The sequence below is a fragment of the Notechis scutatus genome, chromosome 6 (genome assembly GCF_049901735.1).
Source record: "Notechis scutatus isolate UNSWTSFEM ecotype Mainland chromosome 6, rNotScu1.2, whole genome shotgun sequence".
In the NCBI taxonomy this organism is placed as follows: domain Eukaryota; kingdom Metazoa; phylum Chordata; class Lepidosauria; order Squamata; family Elapidae; genus Notechis; species Notechis scutatus.
The window spans coordinates 8,988,516-9,005,742 of NC_142014.1; the positions used below are offsets into that span (position 1 = coordinate 8,988,516).

The following is a 17,227-nucleotide window of genomic DNA, read 5'->3' on the forward strand; positions in this document are numbered from 1 at the left end:
ATTTTAATAGGGTTTTTTTTTTAATTCGAACGATTTAAAAAAAAATTAAAGGATGCCCACAACAGTGAATATACACAAAACATGCCAAATGTGAGGCTAGAAGTTAGGAAACAAAAAGGACAACTCACTAGAGACAGAATACCAAACAAATGAGGTAAAAATGGTCAGAAAAGATATTAACTGTCAACTATCGTTGGAAACACAGGCACAAAAACAAGTCTTTGACATAAAAGGCAATCATGGCTCTAAAACTATATTAGTAAACAGGTCACCTTTATTAATATTAGTTTTCTTCATTAAAGTGTCAGCTGAGAGGAAATTAGATTTCTTCATCATAAGAAATTATATTGCAGGGTAGTGTACAGTAGAGGGGGAAGGGGGACACAGATAAAACCCAATTTACAGACCCTAAATTTAGATTTTAAAACACTTATTAAGTTGTAATAGACCCAGTGCTGGTAGAAATTTTAGGTACTGGAAATCAGTGGAGCAACATTTTTATATTTGCATTAGCTGACACTATTGCTGCTGCCATTTTTCATTATAAAGTATTGACAAACATTGGAAAAATTCATCTTAAAAGAAGTTAACCTGTAAAACAAAAACCTTACTAAAAGGGAATGGATATGGTATTATACATTTCCATTACTGTAGCTTTATAGATATGAGAATATGTGTATATATATATATATAAGCGAAATCCCACTCATGCATCATCACAAAAATCTCCAGAACTGTAAAGCCTACAAACTTGAAATTTGGAACGTATGTTCCTCTTGGCTTCTAGGTGCTCACTAAGAAAATATTTCTCGAAATGACCATCAGAGCATTTGTACTTCGTATATTATTATTAACATGCTCTGATGCTAAGGAGTTCTACTCCCTCCCCAGCTGAAAAGAAATCTCTTCCAAATGCAAAACACAAGCAGAGGAGTTTCGAGTTTCAGAGCACCAGCTTCAGTACACACCCAGGCTCCTTGCGGTCTCCTTGTTCACACAGCAAATCCTGTTTCAGTTTACAAACAGCCCTCAACACTCACACACTGACAGGACACTAGCTAGATGAATACCAATGGATGCTGGTAGGCAGAGGCAGAATTTTTCCCCTCTTATTTTCCTCCCCCAAAACTAAGCCTGACACAGGGTTTCGTAGCGAAGCACGGGTATCGAGCTAGTACATACTGATTAAAAAGTGATTTGGAGACCTGGTAGGAAGACAACGTTTTCCCAATGGTGATAATATATGGCTGAACATTGAGAAAGAATGACAAAGGCATACATCATGAAATTATGAATCCAAGGATGGTTATCCCAAAAGTGCTTTTTTAAAGAGGCAATTAAATTTTCTTGTTTTTCTTTCTTTTCGCTTCTCATAAAGCTTTTCGCTTCTCATAAACATTTCGCTTGTCATAAAGAAGATTTTCCAGCTCTGACTGAAATAGTGGGGAATGGAAGAATTTATATTCCTTGCAGGCAGCTGGTCACTTGCATTCTTTTGGAGAGTCACTGAGGCCGCTTGGAGGTTTGTCTGTGTCACCAGGTGGTGCAAATGGGTATGGGGGCCTTCTGCAGGATATTTTCTGCCCTATGTCCCTTCACTGATGGACACAGGCGCAGACTGTTGGGGGATATCCCACAAAAGGCTCTATGCCCATTTGCATTACTCAGGTGACCCTGAGGACACAGACGTCGTACGTAAAAAGTCAGCAAAAAGCTAATCTTTAGCACTTACATCCAGAAGAGCAATTTCTTTCTCATGAGGAATCATCTTTAGTGGCATTGTAGGATAAAGTTGTGGGGATAAAAATAAAATCACGATTGGATTAGCAGCTTTGAAGCCTGAGATTCCTTTTGTGGGTGTTGATGTTGCACACATGTACAAAGAACAGGACTTCAATTGTTTTGCTCCAACTGAAACCTAGCCTTTAACTCCCAGTGGACACTGCTGATTATATTCTATACTAGCTCGATACCCGTGCTTCGCTAGCGGCTTAGTTTTAGGAAAGGAAAATAAGGGGGGGGGGGAATTCTGCCTCTGCCTAACCAGCTAACCTGACAGCATCCTGTCAATGTGTGAGTTGAGGGCTGTTTGGAAACTGAAAACAGTATTTGCTGTGTGAGCAAGGAGGAGACAGCAAGGATCTTGGGCGTGGCTTAGTGGAACTGTTCTGTACTAAAGCTGCTTGGTGCCCTGAAACTCGAAACTCCTCTGCTTGTGTTTTGCATTTGGAAGAGATTTCTTTTCAGCTGGGGAGGGGGAGTAGAACTCCTTAGCATCAGAGCGTGTTAATAATAATATACGAAGTACAAATGCTCTGATGGTCATTTCGAAAAATCCTTTCTTAGTGAGCACCTAGAAGCCAAGAGGAATATATGTGCCAAATTTCAAGTTTGTAGGCTTTACGGTTCTGGAGATTTTGTGATGATGCGCGTGTGGTATTTCGCTTTTATGTATGTGTGCGTATATATAATATATATATATATATATATATATATATATATATATATATATATATATATATATATATATATATGTGTGTGTGTGTGTGTGTGTGTGTGTGTGTGTTTTCTGAGGTTCTCGCGGTATTTGTATGTGGATCTTTGGTTATTGGGTTTCTCCGCGTAAGATTGGAAGTATCTAGCAACGTTTGATGAAGTCTCATTCATCATCTTCAGGCTTCTGTCTTCAGCTCTGTGCTTCTCAACAGCTCACTCTGAGAAGCACAGAGCTGAAGACAGAAGCCTGAAGATGATGAATGAGACTTCATCGAAACGTTGCCTAGATACTTCCAATCTTACGCGGGAGAAAACCCGAATAACCAAAGATCTATATATATATATATATATGTATATGTATATGTATATGTATATATATATACACACACATACATACATACATACATACGAGGGGTGGGCAAACTTTTTGGCTCGGGGGCCTCATTGACTTTTAAAATTTGACAGACGGGCCGGGTTATTTTTTTGGGAATCGCCCCCCCCACCCTTTCCCCCACCCTTCTTCTCCTCCTTCCCCTCCCCTCAGAGGCCCCCTGAGTCAGGAGTTGCTACCGCCGGCACGGCTCCGCGCGGCTCCAGTCCCGCGTTGCCTCGGGAAGGGAAAGGCAAAAAGGAAGAGCCGCGGCGGCGCTTTGCAATGGCAGCAGCAGCACCGGAGGCTCAGGCTCAGCGGCTCCTGGTTTTGCCTTTCCCTTCCCAAGGCAACACAGGACTGGAGCCACGTGGAGCTGCGCCGGCGGTAGCAACTCCTGACAGCCCCAGCTGGACACCTGAGCGGAGCTCGGGTGAAACTGCCTGTTGCCGCTGCGGGCGCTGCTGCGGGCGTCTGGCTGCCCAAGTAAAGAACCGCACCAGCTCGATTTTTTGGCGCGCGGCGCAGGGTCTCTTTTGGCCAGCCCAAATTTTTTTTTCAGAGGGGAATTTTTTTTTTCAGAGGTGGGCCGTATTAAAAAGACCAACGGGCCGTATTAAAAAGACCAACGGGCCGGATGTGGCCCGCGGGCCGTAGTTTGCCCACCCGATATATACACATACATATATACACATACATACATACATACATACATACATACATACACACACACACACACACACACATATATATATATACACACACACACACACACATACATACACATATACATATACATATACATATATATATATATATATAGAATTTCATGAATTCAAATATCACAAACTTTCAAATTTTCAGTACTTTAATTTCAACATATTAATGTACTTAATGTATTTCCCATCCTAAATCATATAAAAAAACCAACATGAACCAAAACCAAAGTAAAAGCTAAAATCACATACCGTATAATGGATATCCCCTCTATCACATTCTCATCATAAAAAAAATGATAAGTATTCCTTAACACAATTGGTTTTCTATTCAAAGCTTAAATCTAACTTTATGAGTAAAATAGAAAACAGTTATTTTATGTACAAGTGAAAGAGTAACAGAAGACTTCAACGCAATAACTAGGAATTACATAGATGCAGTGGTGGGATTCAATTTTTTTTTACTACTGGTCCTGTGGGTGTGGCTAGATGGGTGTGGCCATGTGACTGGGTGGGCATGGCTTTTTTGGGGGCCACCCATTTTTTTTGGGACTTTCTGTGCCTCAGGGAAGCCTCCTGGGGTGGCATTTTTGCTCCCAGAAAGGCAAAAAAATGGAGCGCAGGCGTTGGGCTGTGAGCCCTCCCTCCATTTTTTTTTGCCTTCCTGGGCCTCAGGGAAACCCCCTGGGTGAAGCAGTAAATGAGGGGAATCCCAGCAGAGGAACAGCTCATTGTAGGGAGGGGGAAAAATACCTTAAGGAGTGACTGGGCAGGCGAAAGTCAGGTGGGCGGGTTGGGGGTGTGGCCAGCCAGAAGTTACTACCAGTTTGGCGATCCACACCAAATCCTTGCTACCGGTTCTCCTGAACCGGTGCGAACCGGCTGCATGTGACTGCATGAATGGAAAAACAAATACCTGATTTTTTTTTTTATTCCAGTCACTCCTTTTTCAAATTTTAGCCCTTTCCAGTCTTTGCACATCCATTTTATCAAGACATAGAATAATAAGAGTCTAAAACATTTATAATAAGGGTGTCAAAAACCTAGCACAACCAAGAACATCACAAGTAATACTGCTACGAAAATTAGGTTTGCAAGTTTGGACAGAGTATCAAATTCTATGAGAAAAAAAGTATTATACTATACAAAAAGTACATGAAGTACATAATGTTCTTTGTCCAACTGAAGTTTGTATAAAGAATCTTCCCTCAGGGCAAAAAGAGGTGAGATTATTATTGGGTAAAATGGCATTCTCTTACACCATATATTTTTTTTTCCCTTAACTTAGATGCTCCATTGGTTTTCCACCTTCTGCAATTCCCCAATCTCAGGCACATGAATGTTGGTTTTAGTATAAAACACCCACCCATAAATTTGGAAACATATGTATTGCTTGAATATGCCATGCTGAATGATTAAACAGAGTCAACTGAATTCACACTTCTCTTTATATACCATGAGCACCATTTCTTATGCTTATTTTATTAGTCATATTTCTACTGTTATGACCAAGAGATGTTCAGTAGTTTACAGAAAGCATCTAAGCATCAATAAGCAACAATTTAAAAATACAACATAAAATACAAATAACAGAAAGATTAAGAGAAAGCTTTCCAAAACAATTCAGTCTTCAAAACTCTCCAAAAGAATCCGATCTTTTCACAGACGTGCCACAATATTGACACTATTAACCTCACCATCACTTAACCAATCCCTGAAATATCTCAAAATGCAGGATTCACAGCAGTTTCTTTTTTGTGTAACTTACCGATGGGAGGTGATCCTGAAGGCAGATAACCACCTTTGATCAATAACGGTACCTTAAGTTGGACCTGAAAATCAACTGGAATCAATGTGAAATCCACAAATGTAATGATGTGTGCCATCGCATTTTGGACCAATGGTTGTTTCCAAGCACTTTTAAAGGGCAGCACAAAGTAGAGGGCATTACAAGTAGTCTGACTGGGTGGTAGTAAGGAGTTTTACTACCAGGTCCTCTTGTCCCAGGTGATGCTGCAACAGGTATTCCAGTCAAAGCCATGACCAATCCATTGCACTTGTTGATTCAGATATGCTTGACTTCACTTGGCTCATACTTATCCCAAATTATCACTCATAAGTATTAAGACTGAGTTCATGAAAAAGCGTAAGTGGCCATGTAACTCATTTGTTAAGGAATATTTACAGTATATACTAGGGGTGGGCAAACTACGGCCCGCGGGCCACATCCGGCCCGTTGGTCTGTCCAATGCGGCCCGCCCCTGAAAAAAAATCGCTGGGCGTGGCGTAATTGCCCTGTGCCGTGTGGCCCCCAAAGCTGCAAAACAGTGCGGAGCGATCTAGGGGTAGGAAAGAAAATAAATTTGCAAAGGCCTCGGCTGGGAGTTCAAATCACCTTCGAGTGCGACCTCTCCGAAGGTGAGTCCCCGCCGATCCCCTTTTTTCCCGGGCTTCCAGGCTTAAACTTTGCAAAGGCAAAGCTTGCAGGCTGGAGCGTCTTCCCGCCGAGGAGCGGGAAGAGTTCCACCCAGCGGGCGGGACGGGCTGCTTGGAGCCACCTAAAGCTAGGCCGCTGCTGGTGGAGCTTTGCCCTGCCTTGGTGCCCGTTTCCGGCTCGGTGGTCCTGCTCGGGCGGCACTTTAAAAGCCTGCTCCCAGCACCCGAGCAACTTCCCAGCAACTTCGGCGTTCGTTTAACTCGCGGGCGGCTCGCGCCTGGCCCCGAGCCGCGGGCGGAAGGGAAGCCGGCGGGCAGGCTGCTTGGAGGAGGCTCCGGGCTTCCCCTCCGCCAGGCGCGAGCACCCGCGAGTTAAAACAAAGCCGAGAAAGTTGCTGGGAAGTTGCTTCGTTTTCCAGGGCTTTGCAAAGGCAAACTTTGCAGGCTGGAACGATCTTCCCGCCGAGGAGCGGGAAGGGTTCCGCCCAGCGGGCGGGGCGGGCTGCTTAAACTTTGCTCGGGTGGCACTTTAAAAGCCTGCTCCCAGCACCCGAGCAACTTCCCAGCAACTTTCGGCCGTTTTAACTCGCGGGTGCTCGCGCCTGGCCCCGAGCCGCGGCGGAAGGGAAGCCCGGCGGGCGGGTGGGCAGACTGCTTGGAGGAGGCTCTGGGCTTCCCCTCCGCCAGGCGCGAGCCGAAAGTTGCTGGGAAGTTGCTTCGTTTTCCAGGGCTTTGCAAAGGCAAACTTTGCAGGCTGGAGCGTCTTGCCGCCGAGGAGCGCTTGCGCCTGGCCCCGAGCCACGTGGCAGAGGGGAAGCCCGGTGGGCAGGCAGGCTGCTTGGAGGAGGCGACCGGCGGTGCTCCGGCAGCAGCAAGAGGCAGTTTCGCCGGGCTCCGCTCAGGTGTCCGGCTGGGGCTGTCAGGAGTTGCTACCGCCCGGCGCAGCTCGTGCGGCTCCAGTCCCGTGTTGCCTTGGGAAGGAAAAGTCAAAACCAGGAGCCGCTGAGCCTGAGCTTCCGGTGCCACTGCTCCTGTTGCAAAGCACCGCCGTGGCTCTTCCTTTGCCTTTCCTTCCCGAGGCAACGCGGGACTGGAGCCACGTGGAGCCGCGCCGGCGGTAGCAACTCCTGACTCAGGGGCCTCCAAGGGAGGGGAGCCTCTGAGGGAGGGGAAGGAGGAGAAGAGGGGGCGATTCCCAAAAATCTTGTGCTGACCCGGCCCGTCTGTCAAATTTTAAAAGTCAATGCGGCCCCGAGCCAAAAGTTTGCCCACCCCTGGTATATACAGATGAGTTAGGGAGGAAAATGGTACAGCAAAAATGTTATTTTAATAACTGCTAGAAGAGATCCTTTTCTTTGAAGGAATGACAAAAGTTGCATTGCTTAAAGTTGGTCCTTCTTTACAAATCCTGTTCATAGTAAGGATGGAAGTTGGTTCTTTGGCAAATATTTAACAGCAATTTGCTTTTTATTTGTTTTTGGTATGATATTACTGAGTTATTGGACTAACTCCAATAAGCTGGCTATGTGACTTTGGACAGTCATTTTCTCTCAGCCCAAACCACCTCATAGGATAGTTGTGGGGAAAATAGGATGATAAAGGCGTTTTAGGTATGTTCATCTTATTTATAAAAATAATAAAATGGGATAAAACGCCTCCACAATTAACCATGTATTGTTGAAAATCCTGACTATAACATGGTATAATTTCTATCCAGGTATTTTCTATTAACACTAGAAGGATGAGGATTTCCAAAGTATTTGGATGAATATTTTTTTCTTTGGTAGTATGGCAGTTATATCTATTAAAACCCTAATTTACTAAGTTCAGCTACCAGATCCGTGTAGTATGCTTTCACACCACCAATATTTCTTATGTTTTAAAATAAAATCATGTTGCTTAAGTCGCAATTTGTGGACATTAACTTTAACTTGTCCATTCTAATTCTTTAATATAGTCTAAGCAAACAGACTTTTGACTTGTATGACTCAACCATGCTGAAGGTACTTAACTTTTTAATGGCACCATGTTGCCCATTTGTTAAGTCATACCTGATTTTAAAATGCACTCAGTGCCATTATAAGTCATAAAACTCAAGGGAGTTTATTGAACGTCTAATCTTCTTTCAGTTTTTAAAATATTGAGAATTTCAATAACAATTTGTGATACATAATCATGTAGACCCCAATAGTAGTGTTTTAATAGAACCAGGAATATACTGTACATATGACAATCCCTCACAGAGACTCTTTCATAAGTAGAACACGGTGATTTAACTAATGAAGTCCTTTCCATTATAACTGGTTTGGTTATTGATCTCAGTTACTTGCACTGCATAAAATATATAGTGAATGTGAAAAATAAACCTGCAATGACAGGGAGAGCATTTGGGAAATCTACACAGTTTGGAATTATTTCTATTTTCACTTCAGTCTTCAATGTTAATTCAAACTATACCATGTGGTGTATAAATCTAGCCATTGTGGTTTGTTTATGGCATGGCATAAAATTAACAATGAAAAATTAAACATTTTGCATATTAAGCAATTATGTTGTTATAATTATAAACTAATTTTGCTGAGATCTTTTGATCTTGCTTTTAAAAATAACTCAGATCAGGAAGTAAGCAAATCCAGATGAAAGTAACGTTCTTGAATATTAACTTCTTATAGCAATGTCAGAATGAAAACTAAGCAAACTTGTGGCATAGCCTAATGAATAAAAAATAGTGTTTACTCAGTTACATTATATGTATATCAATATGTATCTGAAACATATACATGTATTCATATGGATTTAAAATTTGAAAATCTAAGAATTGGGATTTCTTGTAGTGGTGACTAATATATAAAGGTAAAGGTTACAACTCAGCCTCATGACTATTCTGAAGGACACTGCTAATTTACCAGCAGAGCTGTCACAAACACACCCATTTTCGTATTTTAACAGTGAGAAGCAAATCACTCTTGTTTCTGCTATAACCCCAAATCAAGCTGTCAGAATGAGAGCTGAGTGACTTTGTATCTGGAGTGTTATTTGTGCATAACAAAGAGGTTATACAAGTGGAAGTTGGAAGCATTTTGCTTCTAATTCCTACCCCACCCTTATTTTTTGCAAAGAAAACTTGAAGCATTGCGCAAGCAAAAATACGTCAACTTCAATAGCATTGGTGCAAGAGAGCTGTATGCTTAACTTAGGAATGGTGAAAATCAATGTACCCTTCTAGATTAAAACTTGAGAATTGTCTAGGTTTATTAACTATACATAAAATCTTATTTTAATTCAATTTTTCTTTAGAGATAACTTGAAAATAAAGAAAATACATCCAGACCCAACCATAGTTACTGCTGCTATTTTTAAAAAAGTTGTCTTCCATCTGCTGTGTTCCACCAAAGGTTGCATTCGGCAAGGATCATGATTCTGCCCATCTTGGAGCTGATAAAAAGTGTATTGAATAGAAGAATAAACGTTAGAAATCTATACCACTGTATTCCAGAGAAATTCAAATTTAGCTTTTTGTAACATAGACGATTTTATTTAAACAGCAGAAATGCAGCATTACAATTACATGTGCAAACCCTAATTAATTTTGCTGTATCTACTCACTGGCAATTCTGAATAGGAATATACTACTGAGTTTCCAAATTGTATGACTGCATCCCTATTTTTTTTCTTAGTTACCCATATTTTGCTTTTTACAGATAGTCCTTGTTTACTGACTTTCTCATTTAGTGACCATTCATAAGTCTGTGTAGCAAAGGAAAGCTGAAGATAGTAAGCTCATTCACTGCTAGGACTTACACTTTAATGGCAAATTCTAGAATATTAGAATTGACATGTTTGAATTCCATCTACCAAATTTATTAATCCATTATTTATTTATTTATCAAATTTGCAGACCGCCCATTTACCTCACAGTGACTGTGGGCAGAATACTATTAAAATATAACAACCTGGATGAATTAACTCTTATAAATCTGTTGATCTGTTGGTAATTATCTATTATCTAACTCTGTTTATAAAGGGATATGTACCTTATTCAGGCGCATTTTTAGTTTTACAGCCTCTGCAGTAAGATCTTCAGCACTCAAAATCAGGTCTTCACACACTTTAGCTAGACTATGGGGTGGACTCCATTCAAGAACCAACTAAGAAATTAAAAAAATGTCTTATTTACAGTTACATATGAACTGCATTCCACTGGTAATAATTTCATTATTGCAAAGTTTTATTGGTTGAAAAATATACACGCTTACACACATTTTGAGGTTTTGGATAAGCCTCTCCCATACAAGCTTCCTGCCACATCTTAAAGAGGATTTTCCATCCTCAGTAAAGTTCACAGAGTGAGTGTGGTTTTGTGCTGATAGGCAAGCAATAGCAAACATAAGGGATAGCCTCTGGTTTCAGGTGAAAATATGGTGCATCATGGAAAAGATGTGTTGCAGCTTGTAGGAAAGTCAACCATTTTAAGACATGTTTAAAATAATGCATATCATGGTGATTTTTAGAGGAAATGTTGGCTAATCTCTCCACTTTAGAACAGCTTTCTAACCAGATAAGATTCCAAAAGTGTGAAGAGTTTTAAAAATAGTTCTCAATTTACAATAACAATAGGGACTGGAATTTCATCGTGAATCCTTGAGTTTTATGACCACCTTTATAACGATTGTTATGCAAATCACATGGTCAATGGGCGTTGCAAAAAACGCTGCAAATCACAGTCAACGTGACTGGACTCTGCCACAGGTAAAAATGAGCAGGTGGTCAAGCAATTGAATTGCAATCAGGTGACATTTTGTAACAGTTGGAAGTGCTTTACAGGCCATAAAGCATCAAGACCATCCTTTCCAAGCCTGTCATAACTTTGGACTACCTTAAACAAATGGTTGTAGGTCAAGCACTACCTGTATTTGTGTTAGTATATTTTTATATTTTAGGAGGAATGATAACCTTGTCAGTCATGTTGTTTGCACAATTTGTTTTGCAGGTATCACTAGAGCATATGCTGACTGGTACTATTTGATCATTGGTTCAAAACCTGGCTTTCATCTTGTGTGTATATTTCACTTACTATTTGCTTTGGTACTTGGGCAATATTTTTATGTAAGAATTGTACCCTGTTCAGGCAAGAGGTATTAGCTTTACTTTACTAAAAGTAACCCTGATGTGGTGTGTTCCTTCTGTGGTCAATGACAATCAGATCAGTTATTATCACTATAGCTTTAACTGTTTTATGCTGAGAATGAAGAGAATGAAGAGAAAGAGGAATATATATGATATCTGTTTCCATGGATGTGTGTTTCCATTCTTTCATTTCATTATCATCATTGCCATAATCATGATACAAGCAGTACAGTATCCCAATATCATACATCTGAAGATAATTTTTTACCAGGGACTTCTCCAGAACTATCAACTCAAATAGATCAAACACAAGTTCTTCATAATGGGGAGTATATCACAGTCTGGTGATTTTTCATGCCCTGGTACTTCAAAAGTAAATGTGTCCATCTTGAGGTGCTGGTCTACTCCAAGGTGACACTGAGTGGTCAATTCAATTCTTTTCGATATTTTCCTTTTTATGGAACCTCAAGTTGGCTTGACCTTCTGTGTTCTTTTAGGCAAACTGATAAGCTTATTCAATAGAAAAAGAATACCGACCATTCATTCAAGAACCGTAAGAGGACAAAGAAGCCTTATAACAGATTCCTGAAGTTCTGGCCAACTCTGTATGCCCACGGACAGGTGAATGTGATCTGGACACTTAGCAACCAGTTTGCACTTAAGGTGGATGCAGCATCCCAAGTCACATGATTGCCATTTGTGATCATCCCTGCTTGCTTCCTACAAGGAAACAGGTAAGCCAGCAGGGAAGGTCACAATTTCTCCGGTCAGTTGCTTAGATCCTTCTCTCTCGGTGTTGGCCACTCATGCAATCTCTCCTCCCCAAGCAGAAACCATCTACTCATGCCTTACTTGCCTGCCTGGCATTCACTAAGTGACCTGTGATCTTTGCTTAAGTGGCAAATGGGGAGTGCCGACACCAACTGATGCAATCGGATGACAAAATGCTGACTGCATCATTTAGCAATGGAAATTCCAGATCCAATCACTTGGAAAAAATCAATCTTTTTTCCACATAGGGCCTGGCATGTGTCCAAACTGACAATTTCCCTGCAGATACTGTTCTTCCATGGGGCTATAAGTTGTTACCATAAGTATGCAGCTTCATTTGTTTATTTAACAATATATTTTCTGATGTCACTGTCTTGGTACAAGATAACAGACTGGATCCCCTTCAGTTGGGCTTCAGGCCTGATTATGGGACAAAAACTACCGTGTTTCTCATATAATAAGGCCGGGTCTTATTTTTTTTTGAGCCCCCAAAAAATGGCTAGGCCGTCTTTTCGGGGGTGACTTAATTCCCCCCCCCCTTGCATCTTCGGGCAGGCAGCAACGGCTTGGATGTTGACCTCGGCGTTGGTGGGGCACTTCATATTGGGGTCAACGCAGGCAGCACCATATCCGGGTGTGCAACAAAAGTACTTCCTAACGGCAAGCCCCCCCACCATTCCCCCCATTTCGCATGTTTTAATATAGGCCTTAATTTGGGGGGAGGGGCTTCAGTTCATTTCATGCCTATAAAACATGCTGGGACTTCCTATTGGGGGAGGCCGTATTGTTGGAGAAACAGGGTACTATTGGTTAAGCTTGTGGATGATTTCTTGTCCTGCTAGGACAAGCCCATCCTACTCATGCTGGCAGAGAGGGCCTACTTTGGAGCCTGTCATTCAAAGAACTTCGACTATTGGGATCCAGAAGAAAAGTCATCTCTACTACAGCACTTGTCCTTTGGAACATCTTACTTTCTAGGATAAAATCTATCCCCGCTCTCCTATCTTTTGTCTTTCCTCAAGAGCCTGAAGATCTGGCTCTGCTGGTTGGCCTGGGGGCAAAATGGGGGAGGTTCCTCACTGGAGGTGGCTGCTGGGTTGATGCCAGATTTCACTTCCCCACCACCCGCTGCCCTCTGCTCTCCACCCAGCCAACTTTTTGTTATTACAGTACTATATTCTCATTTTCTTTTTTCATTATTTCTTTTATTCTATTATTTTTACTTTTGTTCCATTTACACTTTTTCAATTCTTCCTTTTTTATTGTTTTAAGAGATTCCAGAGTAGCTACCCTGTTTCTCCAACAATACGGCCTCCCCCAATAGGAAGTCCCAGCATGTTTTATAGGCATGAAATGAAATTAAGCCCCTCCCCCCAAATTAAGGCCTATATTAAAACATGCGAAATGGGGGGGGGGAAATGGCGGGGGGGCTGGCCATTAGGAAGTACTTTTGTTGCACACCCGGATATGATGCTGCCTGCGTTGACCCCAATACGAAGTGCCCCACCAACACCGAGGTCAACATCCAAGCCATCGCTGCCCGCCCACGCGAAGATGCAAGGGGGGGGAATTAAGTCACCCCCGAAAAGACGGCCTAGCCATTTTTTCGGGGCTCAAAAAAAAATAAGACCCGGCCTTATTATATGAGAAACACGGTACATGGCAACATAGGCAGCAAATAAATGTAGCAAATAACTAAATAAAAATGAAATTCTGGTAAGAATGGAAAATGCACCACACTTGTTTGCCTTGACCTATTAGTAGCTTTTGATATCATCAACCATGGTACCCTTTTGGGGCTGGGCAGCACAGTATTGTGTTACCTCAGCTCCTTTCTCCAATGCCTGTCCCTATCGGTGTTAGTATGGGGAGAGAGATCCAGCTCATAACCATTCCCTTGTGGGGAATTAATTCAATTTGACTTAAGTGAAGGACGGTGTTTTGAAAAAAAAACACATTTAGATGAATATTGTACCTTATGAGCCTCTGTCGGAAACTGACCAATAACATTCTGCACAGAAGTTTTAAGTTGAATGCATTGCCTTTTTAGTTTCATAAGAAAGGAAAGAAATTCATCACCACTGTAACAAAAACGTTAAACAATTACGAATTTATAGTAAGGTAAATCCTTTAACATTTTAACTTTCATAACTGCAACTAGGAGAATCAGAAATGCAAATGGGGTATTCACTTTTGGATAAGGAATTACTATCAAACTAATTTCTTTACAATAATGACTAGGTAGTCATATTTATTCTTTTATTTGATGCATAATGGGTAAGGGCACTGCTCACTCTAAGGTCGTATGAGAATGAATATCCTCAGCTCTGACAAATGAGTTAATAACAGATTTTTAAAAAAACTTAATTGCAAATTCAGAAAGTTTCCAGGGAGCAGATATTTAGTTTGCTGCAAAGACTAAATAAAAATAAATTAATTTATAATGGCATACGCTTTAGTATTTCACACTAGATTTTTACAAAATAATAATCTGACTATTAAATATGAGTATTATTTTTATTACTTTTTTCGTTAAAGAAATATTTCTTTTTAACATCTTTTACCTGAATTCCAAGTTTGTCACTGCAGTCAGCTCTTCCAACTTTACTTCTTCTACATGTAGCTCTTTAACAGCATCTAAAATTTTTTGTTGATCTCTAGCATTGTCAATGCCAATCTAACGATTTAAAAACGTTTGTAAGATTTAAAATTTTAAACATTCAAATTATTTTACCAATAAAATAAAAATCCTTCCAATATTAATTATGTATTTGAAACTTTACACTTGACAATTTTGTTATCAAGGTAAGAATAAAATAAAAAACTACACTTCTGAGAAAATAGTACCATTATTTCTGCTTTATAATGAATTTTAATCAATAGGTGCACATTTTAATACTTTTCTGCAGTGACATGGGAAAGATTCAACAAAAATTACAATACAAAACAATACATAATTATTTCTTTTGATAAAAAATAAATATTTTTATTTTTTTTCTCGCTGGGACAAGATGCAAAAAGATGTGGTAAATTTATTTTGAATCATATTTCGAAATTACAATTCTTCTGCTCAATAAAAATGATACTTTTAAAATCTTCAAGAGGTGAATAAGGTAAGGTAAATAAAGAACCTGTCACTTTGTTTTGCTGATACAATGCAGCACATTTTATACACTTTTGTTGGCATGCATGCATGCATGCATACATACATACATTTCTCCATTTTACTCACATTATTACCAATTATTTCAACGGAGAACTGCAAAAGATCTTGTACTGATAAAGCTATGAATGACTATATCAACAGATCCTTTATATAACACTAATTTCTATTAAAGCACATATCCATCCTTTTTTTCTGTAAAAAAAGGAAATTAGACATTCAAATCAGTTAAACAGAAGATATTACTTTTCTTAAAAACAAAATGCAAATCAGTATTGAAAAGTGTTCTGAAGTTAAAAGAAATATAGAATTAAAATTTAAAACGGCAGTATTGGCGTCATAAGAGCAAATATACAATAAATAAGTAGGCTAACCTGTATTAAGTCTTCTTTTCCCATTGTCAAAAGCTGTCTTAAAGGTATTTCTCTTTCCTATAAGAGATGAAAGTATTTTTCCAGAGACACTTTGGGCCAAGATCCTATTACATAGGTTAGTAACCCACCTTAGTATTAAACTTCCAAGTATTTTCACAATAAACACAGAAACACAAACTCACAAGACATTTTTTGATTTGGATTAGACAATATTGGGTCATCATTTTAGAAATATTTTCTCACCTAAACAGAGAAACAGGATGACCACAGGAGGGGGGGAAAAAACCAGTGACAACAACTTCCAACTTCCTGCCAGCTTCCCCATTGAGTTTTCTTATGGGAAGCTGGCAGGGAGAATCCTTTCTTGAACACAGAAAAACAAACTCAGAAGCTATTTTTAAATTTACTTCTCCCAGAATATAATGAACAGTTTAGTCACATGAATGCTTGAACTTCTGGATTAAATCTAAGCAGTGATATTTTGAATTATACAGTAATATATTACTATGAAATCCCAATTTAGTGGACCTGATAAAAAAAATAATACCAACTATAAAAAAAGAATCCACTTATGGGGTATCCCCTGTACCTAAAGTATAATCAGTAGATATGGCATTGAAAATAAGAAAGCACAATTATTTATATCATGTACCTTATGGCATTCAAGAAATGACATCGTTTATTTTGTATCCTGCCTTTATTTTTATTTTTTTTACAAATCAAGGTGGTAAACGTATCCAACACATCTTCCTCTTCCTAATTTACTCACAACAACCCTGTGAGGAGAGACACTGTCCCAAGTCACACAGCTGGTTTTCATAGCTAACGCAGGTCTTAAACTCAGTTTCCTGCTTTCTAGTATGGTGCCTCAACCAACTAGACCAGGGGTGTCCAACCTTGGCAACTTTAAGCCCGGAGGACTTCAACTCCCAGAATTCCCCAGCCAGCTTTGCTGGCTGGGGAATTCTGGGAGTTGAAGTCCTCCGGGCTTAAAGTTGCCAAGGTTGGACACCCCTGAACTAGACTGTCTCTTTCATATCAATATAATTACTTAAATATTACAAATGATGCAAATTCCCACACAAATTATGCAGCTCATGTTATTATACAATGGCAATAAAGTAATTATCCCCACCCTGAATAATCCAATTCAGATTTCACCCCATCCCTGTTTTTAATAAAGAAATCTTACCTTCAGTAATTCTGTTATGTGTTCCAGTTCAAGACCATGTAGAAAAACTTCCATGTCACTAAAAGCTGCATAGGAACTTTTCACATGCATTGGTTCAAATATTTTAATTAATACACACACACATATATATATATATAGACACACACACATATACACATACATGCATAAATAATTTTAATAAATGCTTTAAACCAAAATTAAGAAAATAAATTATTTGCTTCAAAGACAGATATGCTATTATTAATCCATTTTACAGATACTGAAATAAATTTCTCTGCATTTTAAGTACACAGAAAGACCAAAAAAAAAGCCTTAAATATTAGGCTGTAAACTTTCCATTACAGTACTTGTTCTGAAATATTGGATCTAGTCCAAATCTGATTCTACATGAAATTATGCTGGGGTTTAAAAATGCATGTTCTATAATATCTGTATTACTTTTTTTTCAAAAGTAAAAATGAATTTGATGCATTTCAGGTAAATTACTACACTGTATATTAGAAATCCATAGATGGTTATGTTCCCAATAATCCAGCATTAAGTTATGCATAGATCCTTAATTTCCAAAGACTCTATATCAAT

General features: G+C 39.6%; 1 protein-coding gene across 4 annotated transcripts in view; it reads right to left on the reverse strand.

Moving 5' to 3' along the window:
• Positions 1–9,252: 9,252 nt before the first annotated feature.
• The window catches only part of ASZ1 (ankyrin repeat, SAM and basic leucine zipper domain containing 1), a 29,178-nt gene continuing 21,203 nt past the window's right edge, over positions 9,253–17,227 (reverse strand). For all 4 annotated transcript variants that reach the window (XM_087969313.1, XM_087969314.1, XM_087969315.1 and 1 more), the window contains 6 exons: positions 16,646–16,721; positions 15,454–15,510; positions 14,481–14,593; positions 13,892–13,997; positions 10,053–10,166; positions 9,253–9,453 (listed from right to left, as the gene is read on the reverse strand). In XM_087969313.1, coding sequence (XP_087825439.1) covers positions 9,301–9,453; positions 10,053–10,166; positions 13,892–13,997; positions 14,481–14,593; positions 15,454–15,510; positions 16,646–16,721 — 619 coding nt within the window. In that variant the 3' untranslated portion in view covers positions 9,253–9,300. The remainder of the gene's footprint in view (positions 9,454–10,052; positions 10,167–13,891; positions 13,998–14,480; positions 14,594–15,453; positions 15,511–16,645; positions 16,722–17,227) is intronic.